Genomic DNA, 27,260 nt, shown 5'->3' with positions numbered 1-27,260 from the left:
TTTATAGTGCTAGAGTTAGTGATAGGGGTACGAGCAAAGATAGGGATAGGGATGATGATACGGATTTAGATAATGATTGGGAGAGAATAGGGATAGCGATAAGGATAGAGATTGGGGTAAAAATAAAGATAGGGATCGGAATAGAAGTATAGATATGGAAAGTGATATGGACGGCGGGAGAACGAAAAGAAGAGGTGTAAAAGAGTAGTGTGGTAGAGAAGAGCTAACTATGGTAGGAATGGGTTAGGGATAAGGATAGCGATAAGGATAGGGATAGGTAAGAACAAAGATAAGGATAGGGAAAGGGATAGGAATATCGGGACAACAAAAGGAAGATGCAGACGTAGGTAGTATGGGAGAGAGGGAGCGACAGCCTAGAGAGATGAAGGAGGAGAGCGGCTCGGCTCTAGTTTGTTGCATCAATTTCTTAAAAATTGACGATGTTAACGTGCTTTATACTAACTAAAATGCTTGTCAAACCACTGTCGATAGATAAGGAAAAACCTGTCTTAAAAGAATGTCTGTGGTTACTTGACCCGTGACCTAAACTCAAGACCTTCGTTATGGTAGGCGAGCACATCAACTCTATTCAACGGCTGGCGAATTCAGTACCAGATGTTCTTATCCCAACAGCTTTCGATTGTTTCTTCTTGATTATTTTCCATACAACGCTTTGTACAACAATATATCAGTTAATCGAAGTCATTGAATATTTTCTTTTGATTTGACATTCTTCTGCATGGCGAATTGGTTGATATAATTTTTCATTAAAGTGCGAAATAAAATTGTTGAAAGGAGAATGAAAGCGAAAAGAATACATAAATACTCGGCGCTATAATAATACATACCTCTGAGGAGTTATGCCCTGAAGATACGTTGGGCCTTTTAATGTTAATAAGAACCCTGCGAATTATTGACTGCAGCTAAGCTTTTTGCAAACCACTTTAATAGCCGAATCTCGTGGGGTTTTATCACATCGTTGAAAAAGTCCAAAAGACTTTGATTGTAATTTTAGTATGTTAACATGTAAGCTGAAACTAGTTTTTGTTTATTCAGCTCATACAGGGTGCTGAAACTTACCCACAATCTTGTCATAATACACAAAGTGAGTACTTTCTGTATTTATTTGTATATATCAAGGGTGAGAGGAGACGATAGGCATTTAATGTAGCATTCGTTATTTGGGGCATGCGTATTAAACGATACAATTATTTACTGCGCTGCGAAGTCGACAACAACAATAAACTGATGAGCAGCACCAACACACACACACCTAGACGGAAACACTCAATCAACATAAAAATAAGAGTGAACAGAAAGCAACAAAGTAATCAACCTGCCACATGCCAACAAACATAGAGCATATACATTGGACCGTTTCGAAAAAAAAAACAAAAACAAAAACAAAGTAATGCGCATTTAACTTGAGCTTAGTATCCACAACTTAAGAAAACGTTAAAGAAAAAATTGAGTGTTCTTTCTTTTGCGTAGAATAGAAGTGGCCAAGAAAATTTTGCTTTTCCTTAATTTCTCTGTTCTTTATGAAGCGATGCAACTTCCCTGCAGTACACAAAAATGAGACTTAGCAATGCATCAGCAGAAAATTTATTATTTATAAATTAAAATCAACATACACTAAACGAAAATGCGCTTAAGTAAAAAATAATCCACTCAGCAAGAGAAAAGAATACTTGTGCTCATATACAACCCCCAATTCTATTAAAAAAAAACTTATATATTCAGTCACTGTTATGCTTGGTATTTAATCGACTGTGTTCCCACTGGTCCGATAATCAAGGAAAAATTACACGCTTATACATTTCATGACGAAATTAGGGTTCCCCTGTTCACTTTTTCTAAAAAATCCTTATAAAAGGGTAGCGCAAAAGTATGAGTTTCTTGAGAGATGGATACTGGTAGGGTGACATAAGGCCAACGGTCGAAAGGTCGATTGACGTCCACTTGAAATGGACATAAGGTCAGTTGGCCCAGAGTCAATCGGGATTTTTGTTCCCGACCTAGGGCTGTCATTTCAGCGTAACCCTCTTTAAATTATTGCGTCTCTCCCACAAATTGTCATCTTCGGAGCAGCTCCTTGCAGCTGGACTGCTCTATACCTTCATGCTCCGGGAAGGTGTTGAACCCAATTTCGGTCCTAGGTTGTAATTCTGCTGCATATGCCGGAAAGGATCTATCTCAGTCGACCATACTTTTGTCAGTTTGTTTCGCTCAAAAAATTGGTTGTGTTATTATAAGGCCTCGGTGCTTGACCTTTCAGCCTATTACAAAGAGGCTAAGAGTCTCGCCGCCTATATGAGACCGTCCCTGCTTTGAAAATAAAGAATGTGAAGCAGCGCTCAAATGGCAGGCGAGGCCATACACGTGTTCATCGATGATTTCAAAGAAATGGAAGGAATGGGACTGCAGTCGCGTCTGCTTTTATATTGACAGTCAAGCAGCAATAAAGGCAATAATGTCACATATCTCAAGATCATGTCCAGGTCTTACAACCTTCGACTAACAAAGTTACTCGCACAATTAAAAGGAGGGAGCTGCAGACTCATAATGAATATTCTGACTGGACACTGCTTTCTAACGTCATATCCTTTGCCATTAGGCGTACTTAGTGATAGCATCCTCATGGTTATTGGTTATTCGTCCTTAAAAGGAAAAGTCCAGATTTTACTTTTATTTTTGGATCTTTTTGAAAAAAGTCGGAAAAATAAAAAAATACGCATGATTCGTCATGAAAATGCTAAAAGTAACCCCAAGATCTCATAAACGTTCACCTGGGACGTTTTTTTGACCCGTACTTTTTCGACTCAAATCCAAAAAAATTACTTCTAAAATGAGTCACTGGTTTAAACAATTTGGTCTGTCTTTGCCCTGGGCATTCAATCCAGTGTTGTCTGAACTGCTTTGTGTCGCAGTTGCTTTCTCTAGTGTGTGCCTATGTGAGGCCACAGAAGGACCCTGAACGACAGAATGCTACTATAGCACACTCTTGGCTAGGTAGTCGGCCTCTTTCTTACCTTCTTGTGCCTGATACCCGGAAACCCATCCTAACAAAACCTTATTTTGGGCTCTCTTAGAAATTAATGTGTAGGACTACAAAGCCTCTGATATAATTAACATACTCCTCGAGAATAAGCCTCTCCGTAGACATTCTCTGCCGAAAACTTCTATTGCATGGATTTCTGCTTTATATATAATCCCATTGGTATCGATTTGTTGAAGTTCGTCCCATAGATATTAGCTCCCGTTTCCCCGTTATCAAACTTCGATCCAACTGTGAACCAGACCTCTGAATCAGGGACAGTATATGGATTCCCGGTTTCCCAAAGGATTCTGCTCACAATGGACACACCAAAATTCCGTGAGGCTCTGAGCGTTGCAATATACGATTTCTCATTATTTTCTTATAACCTAAAGGCAAGGAAACAAATACAAGCAGTATAGCCTAGTGGTTAAGGCAATTGTAGTTTCACCGTGTGATTCGCGGTTCGAATCTCGGTGAAACTATTAATAACATTACGAAATTGCCTGATGATGATTTTTCTTTCTTTCTTTTCAGATTCTTAGTTTTATTATTTATGTTCTTTGCGTGGTCTTCGGATTTTAAATGACAGTGTTAAATGTTGGGATAGGCGCCCGATCTTTCGCCATAGATACCGTTGATACTACTTTTTAATTATAATTTTTCTTGAGCATTGCTTGGACGTTTTTTTATATAAACTTTTCACTTTCCTTTTGATGTGGTGCTCCCCTGTTAAATATATGTGACCTGGAATTATGAAAGGGACCTATTGTGGAAAACGAGTTTTCGAGGAAAACGCGTTTAAAGTTTTTGTTTAGCTTGACTATGTGTAGCGGCCGGCCGTTGCGGACGAATTTTATAATTAAAATTTAAGTAACTACCCGATAAGCTTGAAACTTTGAATATAGTTCAGAGCCCGATGACAGTGCAATAATAAGAAAAAATCTCCGATAGGTGGCGCATGGATCGAAATATTTCAAAAAATTTAATTTCCTATAAGAATCACTCAAAAAGTGAACAACGGTATTTTCGCACAATAGGTCCCTTTCTTGATTCCAGGTCTCATATGTATAGATATGTGCGTTCAGACGTATTGCATTTCATGAACATACATGCACATTTTTTCTGATTTGCTCTTTTCTGAAGTGCAATTTGGAAAAGGTGTAAAACACAAACAATTCTTGAATTTTTTTTCGGAAACAGTCTAATGTTCATATATACATAGTACATACTAAAATACTAGTAAATAGGTGAACAAATAGACGAATATGTAAGCAGCCATTTAGACCAAAACGTACAGGTTCAAGCGTCATGGTGCTTATCCAGTCTTGTCAGTGATAGCAGAGCGGAGCAACAATGTCGTAGAGTAATTGCGCGTGTTATTTGGTATGCGGACAATGTTGCGTAGCCACTTAGGGACGCGTGTGCGTATGAGTAACTTAAAATTTAAATCATGCAATATTTTGCGAAAAATGAAATAAAAATGTGAAATAATAATTGAACAAAAAAAAAAAAAAATAAAAAAATAATTACGTATAAAAAAAATCAACGCTGTAAAAAATGAGTATTTATGCGCGTTTTTTTAATGTAATGTTTTTTTTTTGTCGTTGGCCTAATACTCCTGCGTGATTGATTTGTGTAACAGATACTATTCGCGTACACACACACTTACATATACAAATTTATATAACACATTGTTTTTTTGCAAACAGTTTTTGTGTACACAAGCGCGGGAAATAAACAAGCTCCATTTATAACGGCATACATATACATATTTATGAGGGTATAAAGAAGGCAAAATATGAGCACTCTTAACAGCAGCCAATTGTTTATATTCGAGTAAATATTTCATTAAGTACTTATAGTACGGGTGTGCGCGTGTAGGTGCTTAATGTTTTGCATACAAAAAAAAACAATAAAATAATAAAAATATGTCGAAAAAATATTTGAAAAGTTGCGTTGATTTGACGAGTTGGCAAAATATGTTTGGAAAAAATTAATAAACAAAAAAAAAAACTGCAAAAATAAAAATAATACAAAAAACAAAAACAACAACTATTTAGTATTAACAAAAGAACAATCGCACATCCTCTATAAATAACCGAATCAATTTTTGTACAGCTGCATATTTTGATGTTGATGAATTGCGTTTGACGTGCCTTATTGGTCTATTTTTCATACATATTTCAATTTAATTTGCTCTCAATTTCGTGGAAAACAATAAAAAAATACTTTCAATAGTGTTTCTCATGAAAAATATTTACTATTTCCATACCAAGATGCAGGGCGCCAAAATAAGTGCTAACCGAAAATTCATAACAGCTTCTCACTGAGAGAAACCTTTTTTTTCAATAAATAATAATAACTCACTGTGATAAATGATTTATATTTTTCCGTTAGTAAATAACTGCTATGAGAATGAGAAATAAAATAAATACTCTAAACAGGTCTTACTGTTAAAAATGTGCTGGTTCTAATAAAAATAGAAAAACCCCGAAATGTTCAAGTGATAGTTATAAAATGGTTCGTATATATGTAGATCCGAAATTATTTCAAAACAGCCACGAAATTATTTCTGAAATATTCCCAAGAAAGCTTGAAAATTCACCCGAATTTCGACGAAATAGTGTCGTTACGATTCTTGAAACAATGTGAAAGTGATTCTTAAATAATCTCGAAAGCCATACTGAAATTATCCTTAAAATGAATCCGAAATATTCTGGAAATGAGCTCTAAATCAATCTAGAAACTATTCTAAAACATCCCTAATTTTAATCTGAGAAATATTAAATATAGTCTAAACAAGTAAGGAAGGCTAAGTTCGGGTGTAACCGAACATTACATACTCAGCTGAGAGCTTTGGAAACAAAATAAGGGAAAATCACCATGTAGGAAAATAAACCTAGGGTAACCCTGGAATGTGTTTGTATGACATGGATATCAAATGGAAGGCATTAAAGAGTATTTTAAAAGGGAGTACGCCATAGTTCTACAGGTGGACGCCATTTCGGGATATCGCCATAAAGGTGGAGCAGGGGTGACTCTAGAATGTGTTTATACGATATGGGTATCAAATGAAAGGCGTTAATGAGTATTTTAAAAGGAAGTGGGCCTTAGTTCTATAGGTGGACGCCTTTTCGAGATATCGACCAAAATGTGGACCAGGGGGACCCAGAACATCATCTGTCGGGTACCGCTAATTTATTTATATATGTAATACAACGATTCCAAGGGCTTTTGATTTCGCCCTACAGAACTTTTTCATATTCTTCTACTTAATATGGTATGTGTCACACCCATTTTACAAAGTTTTTATTTTATATTTTGCGTCAATAAACCAATCCAATTACCATGTTTCATCCCTTTTTTCGTATTTGGTATAGAATTATGGCATTTTTTTCATTTTTCGTAATTTTCGATATCGAAAAAGTGGGCGTGGTCATAGTCGGATTTCGGCCATTTTTTATACCAAGGTAAAGTGAGATCAGATAAGTACGTGGACTAAGTTTAGTAAAGATATAAGGTTTTTGCTCAAGTTATCGTATTAACGGCCGAGCGGAAGGGCAGACGGTCGACTGTATAAAAACTGGGCGTGGCTTCAACCGATTTCGCCCATTTTCACAGAAAACAGTTACCGTCATAGAATCCATGTCCCTACCAAATTTCAGAAGGATTGGTAAATTTTTGTTCGACTTATGGCATTAAAAGTATTCTAGACAAACTAAATGAAAAAGGGCGGAGCCACGCCCATTTTGAAATTTTCTTTTATTTTTGTATTTTGTTGCACCAATTTTGACATAATTTACTTATATACAGTAAATAAATTCAATTTTTTGTTAAAATTTGAATTTAAAAAAACTTTTTTTTAAAAAGTGGGCGTGTTCTTCATCCGATTTTACTAATTTTTATTCAGCACATATATAGTAGTAGTAGTAACGTTCCTGCCAAATTTCATCATGATATCTTCAACGACTGCGAAATTACAGATTGCAAAACTTTTAAATTACCTTCTTTTAAAAGTGGGCGGTGCCACGCCCATTGTCCAAAATTTTACTAACTGTCAACCCCCCTTACCAAGTTTCATCGCTTTATCCATCTTTGACAATAAATTATCGCACTTTTTCAGTTTTTCGAAATTTTCGATATCGAAAAAGTGGGCGTGGTTATAGTCCGATATCGTTCATTTTAAATAGCGATCTGAGATGAGTGCCCAGGAACCTACATACCAAATTTCATCAAGACACCTCAAAATTTAATCAAGTTATCGTGTTAACGGACAGACGGACGGACATGGCTGAATCAAATTTTTTTTCGATACTGATGATATTGATATATGGAAGTCTATATCTATATCGATTCCTTTATACCTGTATAACCAACCATTATCCAATCAAAGTTACTATACTCTGTGAGCTCTGCTCAACTGAGTATAAAAATATGAGCTATCATTTTTGTCAAATTTGATCTAAATTTGTTCAGCTATGGTGGCGTGTTTAACACAAAAATTTGGGCATCCCAATACATACATTTTCATATTTATAATATTGTTACGTATTTCAAGGATTCTCGTTAAACTCAATCTCCTGTATGCGAATTGCTCTTTATTAAAAGCACAACTATGGTTGTATAACCTCGCAGTTTCATGTATTCGCGTACTTCACTTATAGCGCGTTAAAACTAAATGCGGTGGCTTTCCGTAACTCGATATCGAACAAGAACGAGTAACAAATGATCGTTTTCGCGTTCCATAACACAATATGTCGACGCGTCGTGTTCGATACGTAATTAGCTATCGAGTCGCATAATCGTAAGTTTACATGCACGGTTCACAGTAGAAAATATTTTGAAAGCTTTAAAAACATTTCTGGACTCTTTCTACAATATGAAAACAAAAGTACTCATATCAAGATACGGAATCCAAAATGGTCTCGTCGATCGCTCGACATCGAACTACGAGTGTCGACTATCGAATTACGGAAAGCCACTCCTGATCAAATCTTTACCACATTGCGCCGTTTATATACTCCCCGTTGCCGCGTTCGCCTATTTCTACCAGGGTCTAGGCTTTTCGCGAACCGCCTAATCGGTTAGTTGTTTATTTAACCTCTGAAGAGATGATTTTAGGCCCAGCTTCTCTACCAATTTGCGTTGTGCTCCTTTTTAATTTTTCCCACGAATTGGCTGGACGGGACCTACATGATTTACGCCGACTCAGAACGGCATTACAAGATAGATGAGTTTTCACTTTTTTATATCAGAAATACAATCGGAATGCTTGCCACTGCCTAGGGGCGACCCCGCTTAAAAAAACTTTGTTTTAATTAAAAAACTTGTTTCTAAAGTATTGGTGTTGTTTTGGTAGGAGGCCGCTTATTTACTTCTATCATAATTTTTGTGGAAAACGCAAAGTTTATTTTTAAACGGTTTTATTCAGCTTGACTTGACAGGCCGGCCGTTGTGAACGAATTTTGTAATCAAAATTTAAGTAACTTCCCGATAAGCTAAAAGCTTGAAACTTGGAATGTAATTCAGAACCCGATGACAATGCAATGATAAGAAAAAAACTCCGATAGTTGGCGCATTGATCGAAATATTTCAAAAAATCGTATTTGTGCTCCCATTTGGCTCATATTTGGAACACATAATACATACATGAATAGAAAGCGACCTATGAAAAAATCGCCGCTAGGTGGCGTAGGTATCGAGATATTCAAAAAAATCGTATTGGTGGTCCGATTTGGCTCATATTTGAAACACATAATATATACAGGAATAGAAAGTGACCTATGAGAAAGAATCGCCGCTAGGTTGCGCAAGGATCGAGATATTCACAAAAATCGTATTTTTGGTCCGATTTGGCTCATATTTGGAACACATAATACATTCAGTAATAGAAAGCGACCTATGAAAAAAATCCCGCTAGGTGGCGCAAAGATTGAGATATTCAAAAAATCGTATTTGTGGTCCGATTTGGTCCATATTTGGAACACATAATATATACATGAATAGAAAGCGACCGATTTGGCTCATATTTGGAACAAATATTACATACAGTCCGGTAGAAGTGACATCAAAATATTTTGGAGTTGAAGGAGGGAGAAGCATACGTGTCGCAGAGTCGAATAAAGTCTTTGGAAGGATTATGTATTGAGGACTTAGATTGTAACAAATTGTCAGGAAAGAGTCCTTGTAATAATGAGTCACTAAATGAACTAAATAGAATTAGAAATAATAGGCAATTAAATAAAGACTAAAAACTACAATATTAACAAAAATTACGGAAGTATTTAATGAACTCAAGGCCAGGAGTTTTCAAAATAATGTATACTTTATTTTTGATAACGCGGAAGGAAGAAATGCTTCCCAAATGAGACTACTTGCTTCTCTCTAAGGGTTAGTGACGAGAATCTTAAGCTCTCGCATTTTACCGTGAGTTTTTTGGCTTATCTCACATGATTGAGTCGTCTTTTCGTTTCGTTCTTACATATGTACTGAACATATCCTCTACGCCACTTGCGTCGCGGGTACCTTTACAGATCAACGGAAATGTCTTCGTCCCTCTTTTATACTATTAATACATCTTTAGACTGCGTTGAATGAAGCGAGCTATTTTCTGCCACTTCCAGCAGCAAGTCCCTCTAAAGGTGCTGCATGTCCCAGACCTGGTAAGGTGGCCAACCTTATGTGACTGCCATAGAAATCACTTTGATTTTTTTTACATACCGAGGCATTGGCGCCACTTTTCCCACAATTCCAAAAAGTTTGTTACTTCTGTCAGAGCTTTTTCAGTCTACTGCATCAGTCCATAGCATTTACTACACATCTATCCTGCGTCGTAACCTACATTGACACATATCCTATCCTTTACTAGTAAACAGGAGCCTACACCTTTGTTCAATTCAACTGCTGCCCTCTTCTGTATATCATAGTTTGCTGAGAATTGCAAGATACGTACCTCTGTTCTCGCCAGCCACTTTTCAAATAATTGCCATGTCTTCTTTGCTGGTTGTGTGGCAGTATAAGATAATATTAAAACACTTTCCGATTTGGTTTTACGTACTGAGCTTATAGCGGCCCCGACGACCTCGGCGTTATTTTTGACCTGGATGGATCTAATCATGAAGATTGCAACTTATCTACTTCTAACTTTGCCTCCGGATTTTGATATTTCAACTTGCTCCGGAGGTGTCTTTTGAACTGGGGCGTGGCGTTGTTTTGCTTTCCGGTCCAGACATGGAAGAATATCACACCGGAAGAGTAGGGGCAAGGCTGTCCTGCCGCACGTTGCAGACTTTAGGGTACACTTCTTCGCAACATACCCAATATTGCAAACTAAAGGCCTTGAAAATGACACACAGTTTAGAAATTTGATTCTGAACCAAAGCCCCGAAACGATCCCTAACACAATCTAGAAACAGTGCCAAAACGATCCTGAAAACAATCCCGAAATAGTGCGTTCTTGATCTCGAAAATCATACTGAAGTAGCTCCAAAACAGTCCCGACATCGAAATAAAAAAAATATATATTAAATACTTGGCGCGATTTACCTTCGAGGAGTTTTAGGCCGAGATTTTCTTCGAAGTTGCGTCGTGCTCCTATTTAAATTTTTCCTACAAATCCGAGGGACGGCAGTTCGCTTTCCAAGGCAGTCGGTTCTATGTACGGGAGCGACTCGGGATTTTTCCCGACCAAGGACTGTCATTTCAGTGTGACCCCATTTAATTTGTTTCGTCCCTCCCACAAATTGTCATCCTCCTAGCAGCTCCTTGCAGCAGGACTGCTACATATTCTCTTACTCCGGGAAGGTATCGAACCCAATCCGGGTCCGTCTCCTGACCCCGGTCCTGAGAAATGGTTTTGCTGCATTTGCCAGAAAAGAATCTTTTTAGGACGGTCATACTCTGTTCAGTGTGTCTCGTGCAAGGGATGGTTGCATCGGACAGGTTGTTCTGGGCTTGATCCCAAAACCCGACGTCCACGTAACTTTTATAAATCCTTTGTGGCTCCTTGCTGCTCACGCCCAAGGGCGTCCCGTAGTCTACGCCTAAGCGTATCCCCACTACCTTCCAGCAGCTTCGCTGCTCAGCAAGAAACAACAAGTACCCGCTGCTGCTCGCGCCCCACGGCGCCAACAACTCAAACAGCTGATACCACTCATAACTGCTACCTTCGTAGTAGAGCTGGTAGCAATGCTGAGCATCAGCCCCTGCCCCCGTCTTCTTCTCCCCCCCTCTTTTCTGCAGCAATCGTGCAGGTCAGGGAAACAGACTCTTAGTCCCTGCCTCCGTTTGCACCGTCTGCCAGCACAGAATATATAGGTTTGCGACATCCGCTCAATGCAGCTCCTGCCTTGGGTGGTGCCACTTTCCTAGATGTTCTGGTCTCCGCGACGGCAACCCCTCTACGGGTTTCATCGCGCCATGTTGCCAGGTCGCAAACCCAAATCATCCGGGTACCCCAATGCTTGCCCAAAGGCGCCCAGTCCCAAGGCCACAACAGCAATTGCGTCCTGGCCTTCCACAACCTAGGCGTAGTCACCCGTCACTTACCCCTAGAGTGGCGGCGTCACCCCTCATGCACTTCAGAATTCTGCAGTTCAACTGTAATGGACTAACTGGGAAGATTACGGAGATAGTCGATTTCATGAAGCGGCACAACATCCGCATTGCTGCGATTCAAGAGATTAAACTCACAGCAAGATCTGCATTGCAGACCTGCTCTGGTTATAATGTCCACAGGAAAGACCGCGAGAGCGGAAATGGAGGCGACCTCGCGTTTATTATACACCACTCTGTGCAATATCATATATTTGATCCTGGCATCGACCGCAGGGACAATGTCTTAGAACGTCAAGGCCTATCTGTCCGGTCAGGCGATGCAAATCTAGAAATCATCAACATCTACATCCCTCCTGTCACCTGTTGCCCCAGTGGATACCGCCCTAATATCGAGGCCTTACTCACTGGCAACAATCGCATTATCTTAGGCGATTTCAATGCCCATCACGACCTATGGCATTCAAACTTGCGGGCGGACAGTAGGGGTGAGATGTTGGCGGATCAAATAGACGAAACGACGTTCTGCACAATAAACGGAGACGCCCCCACACGTATGGTAGGAAGCTGTCATAGCTCGCCAGATATCTCAATCGTGAGCGCAGAACTCGTAAACTGCGTCAACTGGCAGCCGATGGTAACATTGGCATCCGACCACCTGCCTATACTTATTTCGTTCGAGCGTACCGCCGACTTCATCGTCACCGAAAAACGCACTTTCATAAACTTCAAAAAAGGAAAGTGGGAAGAATATAAATCTGCAACAGACAGCAGCTTTGCTGCCCTCCCTATCCCGACTGATGCCCGCCAAGGGGAGCGTGCCTTCCGTAAGGTCATTGAATCCGCCTCGGCACATTTCATTCCCGCCGGGAGAATTCCCGAAATCCGGCCCCACTTCTCGGCGGAGGCCGCGAGCTTAGCGAGGGAACGCGACCTTATAAGACAGCTTGATCCAGGCGACCCCCAAATAAGGGATATAAACCAACGCATCAGATTGCTCGTGGACGAACACAAGGGGGCGAAATGGGAAGAGCACCTAAGAGGTTGTAACCTCTCTACCGGTGTAGGTAAACTTTGGTCCACCGTAAAGTCCCTATCGAATCCGACTAAACACAAAGACAAAGTTTCCATCGCCTTTGGCGATAAGGTGCTGTCGGATGCGAAAAAATGCGCGAGCGCTTTCTGCCGACAATATATAATGCATCCTACGGTCGACAAAGATAGACGGAGAGCCAATAGACACGCACATAAACACAAACTCAGCGCGTCACCAATTACCATCACCCCTAGAGAGGTTGAGGACGCCATTGGTCGCGCTAAACCATCCAAAGCAGTGGGCCTAGACGGCATAGCCATGCCGATGCTTAAAAACCTAGGGAAAGAGGGTTTCAAATATTTAGCGCATGTCTTCAACCTGTCTCTTTCCACCTTTGTCATACCCGAGAAATGGAAAATGGCCAAGGTGGTCCCGCTACTAAAGCCTGGGAAACCAGCTAACGTAGGGGAGTCATATCGTCCGATATCTCTCCTATCGCCAGTGGCAAAGACGCTTGAAGCCATTTTGCTCCCTTATTTCCAAGCACATTTGCAGCTAGCCCCTCATCAGCATGGCTTCAGAAAACTCCATAGCACTACCTCCGCGCTAAATGTCATTAGCACCCAGATAAATTGCGGTTTGAATCAATATCCCCACCATAGAACAGTACTCGTAGCGTTAGACCTATCAAAAACTTTTGATACGGTCAACCATGGCTCGTTACTGCAAGACCTGGAAGGGTCTACCCTTCCCCCATGTCTTAAAAGGTGGACCGCAAATTATCTGGGTGGTCGGCAGGCATCGGTGCAATTCAGAAACGAAACATCAAAACAAAGGAGAATTAAACAAGGGGTGCCACAGGGTGGTGTCCTATCCCCGCTTTTGTTTAATTTCTACATATCTAAGCTACCTTCACCACCGGAAGGAGTCACAATCGTTTCCTACGCCGATGACTGCACAATAATGGCCACAGGCCCAGGCCCAGAGATCGATGAGCTATGCAATAAAATAAACGGCTATCTCCCTGATCTCTCCAGTTTATTCGCCTCGCGAAACCTGGCATTGTCACCTACTAAATCTTCCGCGACCTTATTCACAACATAGACGTCCCAAATGTCGACCATTTTGAACATCCACGTCGATGGCACTACGCTACCGACTGTCCTACACCCCAAAATCCTGGGTGTGACGTTTGATCAGGATCTACATTTTGGTGCGCACGTAACCGCAATTGTTCCAAGAATTCAGAGCCGTAATAAAATCCTCAAATCCCTTGCTGGCAGTACCTGGGGAAAAGATAAAGAAACGCTCTTGACCACATACAAAGCAATTATCCAGCCGATTACGTGCTACGCGTCACCCATATGGTCGCCAAGCCCAAAAACCACCCACTGGAAGAAACTACAGGCCTGCCAAAATACTGCTCTCAGAATCGCCACGGGCTGTTTCTTATGTCCCCAGAACACCATCTGCATAATGAGGCGAGAATACTTCCCATCAGGGAGAGAAATGAGATGCTGACCAAACAGTTTCTGTTGAATACCCAGAAATCTGGGCATCCCAACAGACATCTGATTGACGAACCAGCACCGCCTAGGGGCCTAAGGAGTCATCTCCGTAAGCATTTTGAGGAAATACGGCACCTGAGAACCCAGCCGTATGAAGCGAAAAAACACAAGCAGGTCCTTGGTGAACTCCATAGACAGGCGTCGGACTTTTATGCCGGGAATTGCCCGGTGAATCCAGTACTTGAAGAAAAATATCCAGAACTCGCAGAAGAGGAACGCATACTCCCCAGGGAAATGCGTGTCACTCTTGCTCAACATCGTTCTGGATACTGTAACAGGTTAAACTCTTACCTATCCAGAATCAACCCTGACATACAAAATGTATGCCCTGCTTGCAATGTGTCCCCACATGACACCAACCATCTCTTTAATTGTAATGTGGAACCAACGCCTCTAACACCCCTTTCCTTATGGTCCACCCCTGTCGAAACGGCAAGTTTCCTTGGACTCCCGTTAGAGGATATTGATGACAATTTGTGACCGGTCGCGGCTATTAGGTGGGGCGAGCATTGCTACAACAACAACAACAACAACAGGGACGGCAGTTACAAGGTAGCCGAAGCTTTTCATGGCAGAAATACACTGAATGTTTGCTAAATCCCTGCGGAGGGGCTGGCCCGCTTAGAAAATTTGTTTTCTAAATTTTGTATGTTAGAACAGCTGATTTCTGTTGATATTTGAGACTTTTATATTGGTTGCACAAGATGCGCACGGGTCCGGCTCGAAAATATATATCCTCACAATCATATCCATTTTTTTTTAAATCTATCAAATTTCCGTTTCTGTTTAATATCTAGTCCAACAATCTGTTATGTATTTTTATCCTTTCACGTGGCTTTGCTGTTGATTTTTTTTAACAACAAAACGAAGCACCAAGCAACGTTTTTTTATATGGTTGCAAGAAAATAGAGCAAATGCAGCTTAAGTACGTAGCAACACACTTAATATAGATCCCATTGTTAACAGTTGTAAGATCACACACAATTTAATGCCACCTCGCCATTTCATTCATTAACCTCTTTGACAAGTGCAGATTTATGAAGGCGTCGTTGACCCACAAACGAGGTTGTCTGCCACGTTGTTGTATGCACTCTCCTAACCCACGTTGCGTTTTCTCATACCCCTTTGCTTTTGGAACGTATTTTGTTTTCGCATGTCTATTAGTAAAGCGTATTCACTACAAGATGAGTTCATACAAATTAAATGAAGTCAGTCATTGTACGTCTTTTCTAGTTTTTCATGGTAAAAAGTCAATATTCACGTTAGCCGCGTGACGTTAGTGGCAGTACTGGCTCCGATGTCCCTTTCACCCACAAAACCAACACCATAGCTCTCTCCCTCCGGTCACTGTATTAGACGTGGCGAGGCCTAATTGCCCTCCTAGACTTTCATGTATCCTGATTATCTCGGTATTTCCCTTCAAGGGGAAATCAACTAGCCGGGAATCGGGATCTTTCCCGAAAAGATACGGGAGTTCCAGGTACATGCCCTTAAATTATAGTCCTTGAAACGTTTTCCGTGGTCATCTCCAAAAAGAAAAAAATTTTGTTAGATTTTTTCAATAGGAGAGGTTTTGTTTGGCGGTTGCCAAGTCCAGCGCATATCGCGTTATTGCCGCTGATAACACTGATTCTCAAATCGGCAAAGCTATCAATAGTTCAATTCATACCTGTACTAGTACACAGTATACCACAACACACTCTTTTTTGTTTTTTTTTGCTTTTTCATTTACGCCAAAAAAAGCAGAATGTAGGCCGCGTTTACGAAGGACGAACCTATATCTTTTTAACACCTTTGCAGTTTACTTCTGCAGCTGGGGCTATCTTCTCTTGCCTCAAGGAATCGCGCAATACGGAGGAACTTTGTACAAATCCCCGTTTGGTTTCAATTGACTCGAAGAAGTCCTTCCCATATATAGACGGGGTGGTGTTAAGCAACGATATTTTGCATAGCCACGTGCGCTTTGCACGGAACTTAAATTCAGCCATAGCAGTATACACGCAGCTCCTGTTTGATCTGTCGAATGCGATTTTGAAGCAGACAGGGATTTATCGCGTGGTGATTTTTTTTATCATACTTAAGTCTTCTGCAAACTTAACCGTATCGCACAAGTCACTTCGCCGGTGGTAAATATGCTTTATTAAGAAAGCTGATTCTACGGTACTAGCCATGGTTTGCTGGGGCGCTTTTCTTGTCACATCTAAACTCTCGTCCTAATTTAAAACTTGCCAAAGAGTTTTTTTTACTACTTAACTCTGCCTCTCGTTTCGTGGGTTTGCCTTTTGCTTTGTATTTTGTCTTTTTTTTTTTTGAACCTTTTGTCTGTCGAATCTATACCAGGTGGTGGCGAAGCGAGTACAAGCAATTCGCCGTGTAGATGAATGTCAAGCCAAAAGAAAATTTTCATAGATTTTGATTAACTGACATTTTGTTGTACAAGGCTTTGTATCAAGGCGAATTCATTACAGGTGGTGTTAATCCATCAGCTGATTGCTTCTTCTTGATAATCTTCCATACAACGCCTTGCACTGCAAAATGTCAGTTTATCGAAATCAATGAAAATTTTCTTTTGCCTTGACATTCTTCTGCACGGCGAATTGATTGAATTCGCTTTGCCACCACCTGTATAGATTCGCCTTGCTTTGTATGGAAAATTATCAAGAAGCAAGACGAATCCATACCAGGTGGTGGCAAAGCTAATGCAATCAATTCGCCGTGGAGAAGAATGTGAAGTCAAAAGAAAATTTTCATAACTGACATATTGCTGTACAAGGCTTTGTATGGAAAATTATCAAGAAGAAGCAATCAGCTGTTGGGATAACACCACCTCTACTGAATTCGCCTGGATCAAGAAGAAGCAATCAGCTGATGGGATAACACCACCTGTAATGAATTCGCCTTGCTTTTGCGCCACGGAAACTCATGGCGAATACATACAAGGTGAAAGCAAAGGGAATTCAGAAACAATTCGCCGTAACCCAAAATGTCAAATCAAAAGGAAATTTGCCTTGTTTTTTACTGACATCCTCAGTTCCCGGCTAGGAAAATCACAATAGCTAGCAATCAGTTGGCGTGTCATCACCCTGAACTGAATTCGCCCTGCTGAAATCCAATACACATACATATATTTAACATTCATATTCCTAATGAAAGACAACAGAACGAAAGTTTGTTGTTACCAGAACGAATTTAGAACCAGATGATGGTATGAGTACAGCCAAGGCGAATCCAACTAGGTGGTGGCAAAGCGAATTCAACCAATTCGCCGTGCAGAAGAATGTCAAGAAAAGAAAAAAGAAAATTTTAATTGATTTCGATTAACTGACATATTAAAGTACAAGGCACTGTATGGAAATTAATCAAGAAGAAGTCATCAGCTATGGGATAACAACACTTGCTACTGAATTCGCCTTGAGTACAGCTAGTTGCTAGTTTGTGCTTATTTTTACTTCTACTAATATCTAATCGTTTTAGAATGTCAGTATAATGAAAGAAAGCATATTTTATTTTAAATTGACATCAAGTCGAATCTATACTAGGTGATAGCAAAGCGAATTCAGCCCAATTCGCCGTACTGCAAAATGTCAACTCCCAAGAAAATTTGCGTCGATTTGGTCTAATTGCGACTGCGGTGAAGTGGGTCCAAGTTCCTAACAACTTACTTACTTACTTAATTGGCGCTTAACCGTCTAAACGGTTATGGCCGTCCAACAAGGCGCGCCAGTCGCTCCTTCGCTCCGCCAACCGGCGCCAAATGGTCACACCAAGGGAGTTTAAATCGTTTTCCACCTGGTCCTTCCAACGGAGTGGCCGCCCTCTACCTCTGCTTCCATAGGCGGGTTCCGATAGAAACACTTTCTTGGCCGGAGCATCATCTTTCATTCGCATAACATGGCCTAGCCAGCGCAGCCGCTGCGTTTTAATTCGCTGGACTATGTTGATGTCTGCGTATAGCTCGTACAGCTCATCATTAAATCTTCTTCGGTACTCGCCATCGCCAACGCGTAGAGGTCCATAAATCTTTCGAAGAACTTTTCTCTCGAACACTCCCAAAGCCGCTTCATCTGCTGTTGTCATGGTCCATGCTTCTGCCCCATATAGCAGGACGGGTACGATAAGTGACTTGTAGAGTATGATTTTCGTTCGCCGAGAGAGGACTTTACTTTTCAATTGCCTACCTAGTCCAAAGTAGCATTTATTGGCAAGATTGATTCTTCGCTGGATTTCAGTGCTGATGTTATTGCTAGTGTTGATGCTGGTTCCCAAATAAACGAAGTCTTTTACTATTTCGAAATTATGGCTGCCAACAGTAGCGTGGTTGCCAAGGCGCATATGCGCTGACTCTTTGCTCGATGACAGCAGGTACTTCGTTTTGTCCTCATTCACCATCAAACCCATCTTTACCGCTTCTTTTTCCAGCTTGGAGTAAGCAGAACTAACAGCGCGGGTGTTTAGACCGATGATATCAATGTCATCAGCATATGCCAGTAATTGCACGCTTTTATAGTATATTGTTCCAGTGCGGTTAAGTTCTGCAGCTAGTATAATTTTCTCCAGCATCAAATTAAAGAAATCGCACGATAGGGGGTCACCCTGTCTGAAACCTCGTTTAGTTTCGAACGGCTCGGAGAGGTCCTTCCCAATTCTGACTGAGCTGATGGTGTTGCTCAACGTCATTTTGCACAGCCGTATAAGTTTTGCGGGGAAACCAAATTCAGACATAGCGGCATATAGGCAGCTCCTTTTCGTGCTGTCGAAGGCGGCTTTAAAGTCGACGAAGAGGTGATGTGTGTCGATTCTCTTTTCACGGGTTTTTTCCAAGATTTGGCGCATTGTGAAAATCTGGTCGATGGTAGATTTACCAGGTCTGAAGCCGCACTGATAAGGTCCAATCAGCCGGTTCACGGTGGGCTTCAATCTTTCGCACAATACACTTGAAAGGACCTTATATGCGATATTAAGAAGGCTGATTCCGCGATAGTTGGTGCATTTTGCAGTATCCCCCTTCTTGTGGACTGGGCAAAGAACACTTAGATTCCAACCGTCGGGCATGCTTTCGTCCGCCCATATTTTGCTAAGAAGCTGCTGCATGCGCCTTACCAACTCCTCGCCGCCGAACTTGAATAGCTCCGCAGGCAATCCATCAGCGCCCACGGCCTTGTTGTTTTTCAATCTGGTTATTGCTATTCTAACTTCGTCATAATCGGGCGGGGGGACATATATTCCATCATCATCGATTGCGGGATCGGGTTCTTCATCTCTGCGCGGTGAATTGCTGCCTCCATTTAGGAGAGCAGAGAAGTGTTCCCTCCATAATCTAAGCACTCTCTGGACATCAGTTACAAGGTCGCCGTTTTCATTCCTACAGGAGTTTGCCCCGGTCTTGAAACCTTCCGTCTGTCGCCGTATTTTTTGGTAGAATTTTCGGGCGTTATTCCTGGTGGCTAGCAGCTCAAGCTCCTCGCACTCACGCCTTTCTGCTTCTGCTTTTTTCTTCCTGAAAAGGCGTCTCGCTTCCCTTTTCAACTCACGATAGCGTTCACACACTCCTCTTGTCGCGCTCGCTTTTAACGTAGCCCTGTAGGCAGCGTCTTTTCTTTCGGTTGCAACGCGGCATTCTTCATCATACCAGTTGTTTTTTCGTGGCCGCCGGTAACCAATTTTTTCTTCGGCGGCAGTATGAAGTGCTTTGGAGATATGCTCCCACTGCTCCTGTATTCCTTCAGGATGAGTTGTGCCCTCAGAGAGCAGGTGTGAGAGTCGAGTTGCGAAATCATTGGCAGTCTGTTGTGATTGAAGCTTTTCGACGTCCAGCTTTCCTTGTGTTTTTTGTTTCTCGTTTTTAGCCGCGTTGAGGCGGGTGCGTATTTTGGCTGCAACGAGATAATGGTCCGAATCGATGTTAGGTCCTCGGATCGTTCACACATCTAAAACACTGGAGGCATGCCGTCCGTCTATCACAACGTGATCGATCTGATTGCGAGTATTTCAATCAGGAGACAGCCATGTAGCTTGATGTATCTTTTTATGCATGAACCTCGTGCTTGATATGACCATGTTTCGAGCACCGGCAAAGTCAATCAGCCTCAGTCCGTTAGGAGAAGTTTCATTGTGTAGGCTGAACTTTCCGACTGTAGGGCCAAAAACACCTTCTTTGCCCACCCTGGCGTTAAAGTCACCAAGCACGACTTTTATATCATGACGGGGGCAGCGCTCGTATGTGCGTTCTAATTGTTCATAAAAAGTGTCTTTCACCTCATCGTCTTTCTCCTCTGTCGGCGCATGGGCGCAGATGAATGATATATTAAAAAATTTTGCTTTTATTCGAATAGCGGCGAGACGCTCGTCCACAGGCGTGAACGCCAGCACTTGGCGACAAAGTCTCTCTCCCACCACGAATCCGACGCCGAAACTGCGCTTATTCGCATGGCCACTCCAATATATGTCACAATTTTTTATCTTCTTTCTTCCTTGCTTCGTCCAACGCATTTCTTGGATGGCGGTGATGTCAGATTTTGCTTTGACGAGGACATCAACCAGCCGGGCATCTGCACCAATCCCATTCAGGGAGCGGACGTTCCAGGTGCATGCCCTCAATTCATTGTCCTTCAAACGTTTGCCATGGTCGTCATCAATAGAGAGTGTATTTATCCGAGGCTTGTTGTTATATTTCATTGGAGTACGGTTTTACGTGGCGGGTCCCAAGCCCAGCGCACAACCCGCTCAGCGGGGGTGAAAATGTTACTTGGCACGTTTATATAGCGAGCCGCTTGTTCCAAGACAGACGCCCGCTTGCAGCCGCACCTAGAGGTGTACAGACGCTGCCGATGAGATCTCCCCCGGCTAGCCCTTAAACCGATTATGTCAAAGTGGCCTAGCCAGTTCCTAACAAGGGCATTTTAAAAAAGGTGGGCCAGTATGCCGAGAATTTTCTGGGACAAGTAAAAAAGGAGCAATCAGCTGCTAAATACTACCTAAATGTTTGTTGTTTTTTTACTTTTTATATTCTTTTGTTTTTAATTGTATGTTTTTGATGTATGTTTGTGATTCTATTTTGTTGTTGTTTTGTCAACGAGGCATTGTGGCCGAGTACAATAGCCTCCTCTGCTCCCAGCGCGCATCTATTTAATTCGGTCTTGTATTCCTATGGCGCTTTTGCTTTTTGACAGCACTCATTTTCATTGCGTTTTGACTAAATTCAAATTTGAATAGCTTTAAATGCGCTTTTTCTGCCCTCTTTTGGTGTGCTATTGTACCCTTTGGAAAATAACAATTTTTAATTATTTAAATAATAGTAGGAGGGCTGGTAAGCATTTTTGAGCAGGTATTAGAGGCACAATGAAAATTATGTAGAATGCTTTTTTAATGGTATCTAAATTTAGAAACGCAGAACTGGGGTGGCGGGGTTGAAACAACCCTTGAATTTAACAACATTTTTTTTGTATGCTAAAAATGGTTTTGAGGCACATTGAAAATTAAATGTGTTAAAATTTAATATTTGAAAAATATAAAAAGAAATAAGCCAGATTATTTGGTTGGGTCTAAAACTTTACCAGGTGATTGCAATTTTTTTTTATTTTAATTGAAAAAATGTTTTTGAGGCACGTTGAAATTTTAACCACATATTATTTATAATTTTTAAAAAATATTGTCAGAAAGACAGAGTGTTAGATGGGACTTTCTACCTGCCAATTAACAAAATCATGAAACCGCCGAAAGAAATTATTAAAACAATAAATAAAAATTTGTAATGTTAATATGTATTAAATTTTTAGGATTTTTGTTTTTTAGTATATACGAAGCATAGTGAATGGTTCACGTGTTTAGCAACACAAATCACGGATTACGATTCCAAAAATATATTAATTATTACAATACCTGATTTACTTATATCTGTTTCCCTTGAAGTGTTGTCATAATATTTTTTCATTACAGCAAGAAAATTTTTGTGACAATGTGTATGATACCCATCTTTGAGGTTAACATTAAATGGCAAAACAACATCTTTGTATTTTATTTTATGTAATTGCATCTTCTAGGCGCTTCTGTTCTAGAATCTACTAGTTGGTTATCTGTTTGTGAGCGACACTTCCACAATTATAATTGCATATCTCAGATAAGACATCTGCATGTGTTTGTGCGTTGCTTCTCCGCTGCGTGTACATACATATGTGTAGACATAATTATTGAATTATTGATGTGCATTCACGTCACTGCTTAGCATCGGCTTAGAGATGACATTACTCCTTAGTGTTGCTAATATTCGTTACAATATTTAATTTTCAAAGTGCCTCAAAAACATTTTTAGCATACAAAAATTTATTTTTTTATTAAATTCAAGGGTTGTTTCAGCCCCGCCACCCCTTAGCCAGTTCTGCGTTTCTATATTTAGATACCATTAAAAAAGCATTGTACATAACTTTCATTGTGCCTCAAATATCTGCTCAAAAATGCTTACCAGTTCTTAGACTATAATTAGAAAACAAAATTATTTCGTTTTGTTTTTTCATACAAGAGAGCACAGATTGAACGAGGGTTAGCGCGTTCTTATTATGAAATAATAGCTGAAATCCAATGCACACTGATCCAGATCCCGATAAAAATTTAGTATGTAAATGCAAGAACAAGGTTGCGTTCCCAATCTGGATGAATTTCAGATCCACAAGGTGCCTCTGTTGATTTCGTGTTTTTGGGGTAGATTTTTATCAGCTAACCCTATTTACTTAGTAGCACTAAAGAAATTTAACAGTTTTATTTGGCACGGTTTTAAGAACAAATAATACGAGCTATTAGTTTGATAATTTTTATTGAATTTGAAACTAAAATTTTAGGACTGGTTCGGGAAAAAAATATGTGTACACATGAGTTGAGAACTGCTAACTATCATACAACTGATCCGAATCGTTCCAGAGAGATTTGATGGTGAGCTGCATATCTCATTGGAACGCCTTTATGCTTGGTTTTCATTAGGTCAAAATTACTGAGATGAAAAACCGCCTTAGTCTAACCTGCATATCAGTTGGGGTCAAAGGCGTTTCCATTATATCACAGTTCTGATTCGTAATCGATAAAACAATGCATGCTAAAATTGTGTGTTCATTATTTCATAAGCCATTTTAATTATTTCCCGTTGTTTCACACGCTATTAATTTGTTATTTATTGATAGGACGCCAGCTGGCAAATTAGAATAAATTGCCACATGTTAGCAAATGAAAATTGTGTGTCAGTTAGTGGTTAGTTTAATTGTCACTTTGTAGTCAAAAATAGCGGCAAACGCATTTCATTTTGTATGACAAGCCATTTTAATTGATATGACCATTTTTGTGGACAAATTTGACGTACTAAAAACCAAGCGTTAGGGTTTTTTCGTGCTGTGATTGGGGTGATTTTTTGAGAAAGGAAAAGAATAAAAAATGGGACTGAAGGTGGCGCAAGACCGAAGCCGGTTAGTATTCAACCGAAGTTGGACTAGGGATGACGGAAAATGTTCCAAGTTACTTCAAAGGTAGTTTACACCATTGTAAATTTTACCAAGTAGCGCAACTAACAGCTGATCGGTGAAAATTCGCACATTCACACGCACAGTTCTCGACTCAGTTTCAAAAAAACTTTAGATTATTTAGCTCACATTTTAAAGTGAGATAATCCTTACGAATTTATGTATATAGAATATATCAGGCATTTTTGTTGTTATTAAAACAATATTTTTATTTATATTAAAGCTTTTATCTTTTTTTTTAACTTTGAAAAAACTCCGAACACCATTCCTTCATTATATGTCATTCGACTGCCTAGTCCACTGCCTTCCACTCTATTCGCAACATAACCTCAAAATAAGCTGCCAAACTATCATGGTTCAACTATATACAGGTTGGCTCATCTGTAAAGCAACCAAATATGTCTGTTCAAATTGTCAAAATCTATGTATTGGTGTTGGTGCGAATGGTATAGAATGGAAACATAAAACTTAGCAGTTTTTGTATGTGTAAGTAAAATGTTGCCAATGTGTTGGTTTCATTTTGAGTTTGCCATCTCCTTTTGACAATCCCTTCGACCACGCAATGACATAAATAAAATCAGCTGATGAGATGAGCCAACCTGTACATAATTGAACCATGCAAACTATATAGTAAACAATGGTTTACACATTTCTCACTACTCGTCTTATGAAGTGCTGCCGTTCAATTTCAAAAAGTGCTTTTAAAAATGGCTGCTTTTAGGTATAAAACCAAACGCACAAATACAACTGAAATGATAGAATGACATAAAGCCACTACGTTTTAAAATATTTAAAATCACAACATCATCTATAAAATAAAACTCAGTTAAAACTTAATTAAAACTTGAAGTGCGAAAATAAGATAAATGATTGACTGGGTGTCAATTGTGCGGCATTCGCGTCGGCGGTTCTCAAATTATGTTGGTGCGCGTTCGCCGGTGCGTATAAGACGACGTCGAAGGCAGTTAGCAGCGCCACCACCCGCTGCGTCAGTGCCGATCAAACACTCCAGTAATAGTGCAACAACGCCAGTTAGCCAAGCAAAAACACCAACCAGTAGCAGTGGCAGTAATAGCGGTCAAAAGGCTAGTGGCGGTGGCGGCGGGGCTCAATATGCATGCTGCTGTTCGAATGTAAGTTTGTCTTTTTTTTTTGTATACGTCAATGGAAGCACGAGAGTATGTTCTAAATATTAAAAATAAACAAATTATAACAAATAGATAATTACATGTTTAAAAATATATTTAATTGCTAGCTTTGCTTTAATAATTGTGAACTCATAAGGGTGGATCGAATGATTGCTGTTTTGCTGCTAATATCCTGTAAAAAAATAACTGCCCATCATAATCCCGTTTTCACACAGTCGCTTAAGGAAATAATTATACAAGTTTTCTACATTAAAGCTCTAATTGAACTCAATCTGCCATACAAAATACAATTCTTAATTATCTCATTATTGCTTTATTGAATGCTTAATCGAGTGAAAAAATCCAGTCGGTTTTGCTTGGTGCTTCGAATTTTATTGTCAATGTAACAAATGAAAATCAAAAATAAATTATTTTCAATAATTCACGAAAAAATGGAAAACACGAAAAAATTCAAAATTTAATTTTCACTGCATTTGCTGAAAAATATAATAAGGCTTTTTCGAAAATAGGCACATATTTGGTTAGGTGCAACATCTACCCAGCCAGCATTTTTTGAAAATATTGATCAAAAAATATTTAAATATCATACCCCAAGATGATTAAAAAAGTTCAAATTTAAAAGCATTTTCTGTTCGAAAATTAATGTATCGTCGGGAGAAAAATGTATGTTAAATGCGATTATTCTTGAATAATCATTTATGGTTCCTATTTCGAAACGCTTTTTATTCATATTTGATATCATTGTAAAATTGAGCTTTAATAGTTTTAGAGTAATATTTGACTGCTTTTCAGTCATTTTCTGATCATATTCGTAAATATATTTCAATAGTTTTGGTTGAGATTTTTGAATCATTTTTGAATGCCATTATAATGCATTTATTCCTCATATCTCATTCAAAATAGGATACTACATAATAACCTTATTTCATCAGGGGAAGAAATCATGCGGGAGTGAGCTATTTGAAACAAAGGTAGTTCGCAAACAAACTTGCCGATATACACCTGCGACTACAACATCCAACATCAGCAATATCGTCTGCATCTTAAAATACGAATACGATACGGGATGTTGAAGCCGTATCCAGGTATGTCAAGATAGTTTCACTTACCTGGGGTTCAAATAGCTCACAACCTATGTATTGTCCAATCATTATGTATTTTATGGGAAGCTGAAGGGGAGAAATGGTTGGGGAAATCTTCGTTCACGAGCAGCATTACATTATTTTTGTCTTGAAGAATATCTTTTGCATAAATACATATGTAATAAAATTTTTATATATTTTTTCTTAGCTTCGTGATTGCAAAAATATGTTGTGAAAAAAATAAAATTTTTAATGAAAAGTAAAATTTCAACAAGTATAAAATTCATTATTCAGTCAACAAATATATTCATAAAAGATTCAGAAAGCTGAATGAAAATTTGATTATAAATTTTTGATCGCCTAAAGTAAACACATTTGATTCAAATATGATTCCAAAATGTAATTGAAAAACTATATTCAGTTTTTGATCATCAAAGGTAAGCATATTTGATTATTCTTTTTGTTGGTTTTTATGAAATATTAAAATTTAGTCATTAAAGGACTTCAAAAATGATTCCAAAAAGTGATCGAAAAATACTTTTTAGTTTTTCATAATCAAAAGTATTCATATTTGATTATTTCTTTTGTTCAATTGTATGATAGCTCATTATTTAGTCAGAAAGAGTAATCAAATTGTGTTGATATGTAGGGAAATTCAAAATTTAATCATCTAAATGCTGAGTGGGTATAGGTAGGTGCGCATGCATTTTATTTTGATTGTATTTATAGTTAAGAAGGAAACGGCTGCTTTTCATTATCCTATTTTTTGTAAAAACGAAATATTTTTTGGGGCTGCTTAATGAAGCAAAACGCCCTGTATGAACGGGGAAACTTAATTACTTCATTAACAGCCTGATTCTAATGTGGTAACAACTTTCTTCATGTGCCAACTTTTGCACCCTTTTGGTATTCTGCCCACGAAAGTAACCGGATAATTGTTTACCCACTAGAATAGGTGGTAACATCGATGTAACCACCAAAACAGCTGTTGATTGGAAAAATAAATAAAACATTTTAAGCGCAAAACAGAATTGTAGTGAAAATTTAACGGTTTAACAATAATATATATATATCTAATATATAAAATTCTTCTGTCACGGTTTTAGAGGCTTAACTCCTCCGAAACGGCTGAACCGATTCTCATGAAATTTTGTGAGCATATTGGGTAGTTCTGAGAATCGGCCAACGTCTACCTTTTTTTCGCTACGTGCCTAGGGTCTTGAGACCAAAACGTGGACCCGGTTACCCCTAGAATGTGTTTATACAATATGGATATCAAATGAAAGCTGTTGATGAGTGCTATAGTAGAGGATAATTTTCATAGCCCTGGGTG

The 27,260-nt window shown here is 39.5% G+C and overlaps 1 protein-coding gene across 27 annotated transcripts in view; it reads left to right on the top strand.

The window, feature by feature from the left end:
* dlg1 (discs large 1) overlaps window positions 1–27,260 on the top strand; it is a 424,309-nt gene that overhangs the window by 211,954 nt on the left and 185,095 nt on the right. Inside the window, exons 1-3 of one of the 27 annotated variants that reach the window (XM_067784243.1) lie at window positions 3,002–4,601; window positions 5,438–5,560; window positions 24,419–24,830. The exons of 21 other annotated variants lie outside the window; for them this stretch is intronic. In XM_067784243.1, the coding sequence (XP_067640344.1) occupies window positions 24,564–24,830 (267 nt within the window). In that variant the 5' untranslated portion in view covers window positions 3,002–4,601; window positions 5,438–5,560; window positions 24,419–24,563. Of the gene's footprint in view, window positions 1–3,001; window positions 5,561–24,370; window positions 24,831–27,260 lie in introns of those variants that run through there. 5 more of the 27 variants (XM_067784242.1, XM_067784246.1, XM_067784245.1 and 2 more) reach the window with 5 other exon arrangements.

The sequence above is a fragment of the Eurosta solidaginis genome, chromosome 4 (assembly GCF_040869045.1).
Source record: "Eurosta solidaginis isolate ZX-2024a chromosome 4, ASM4086904v1, whole genome shotgun sequence".
Taxonomy (NCBI): Eukaryota; Metazoa; Arthropoda; class Insecta; order Diptera; family Tephritidae; genus Eurosta; species Eurosta solidaginis.
This window is presented reverse-complemented; position numbering and strand designations above follow the sequence as displayed.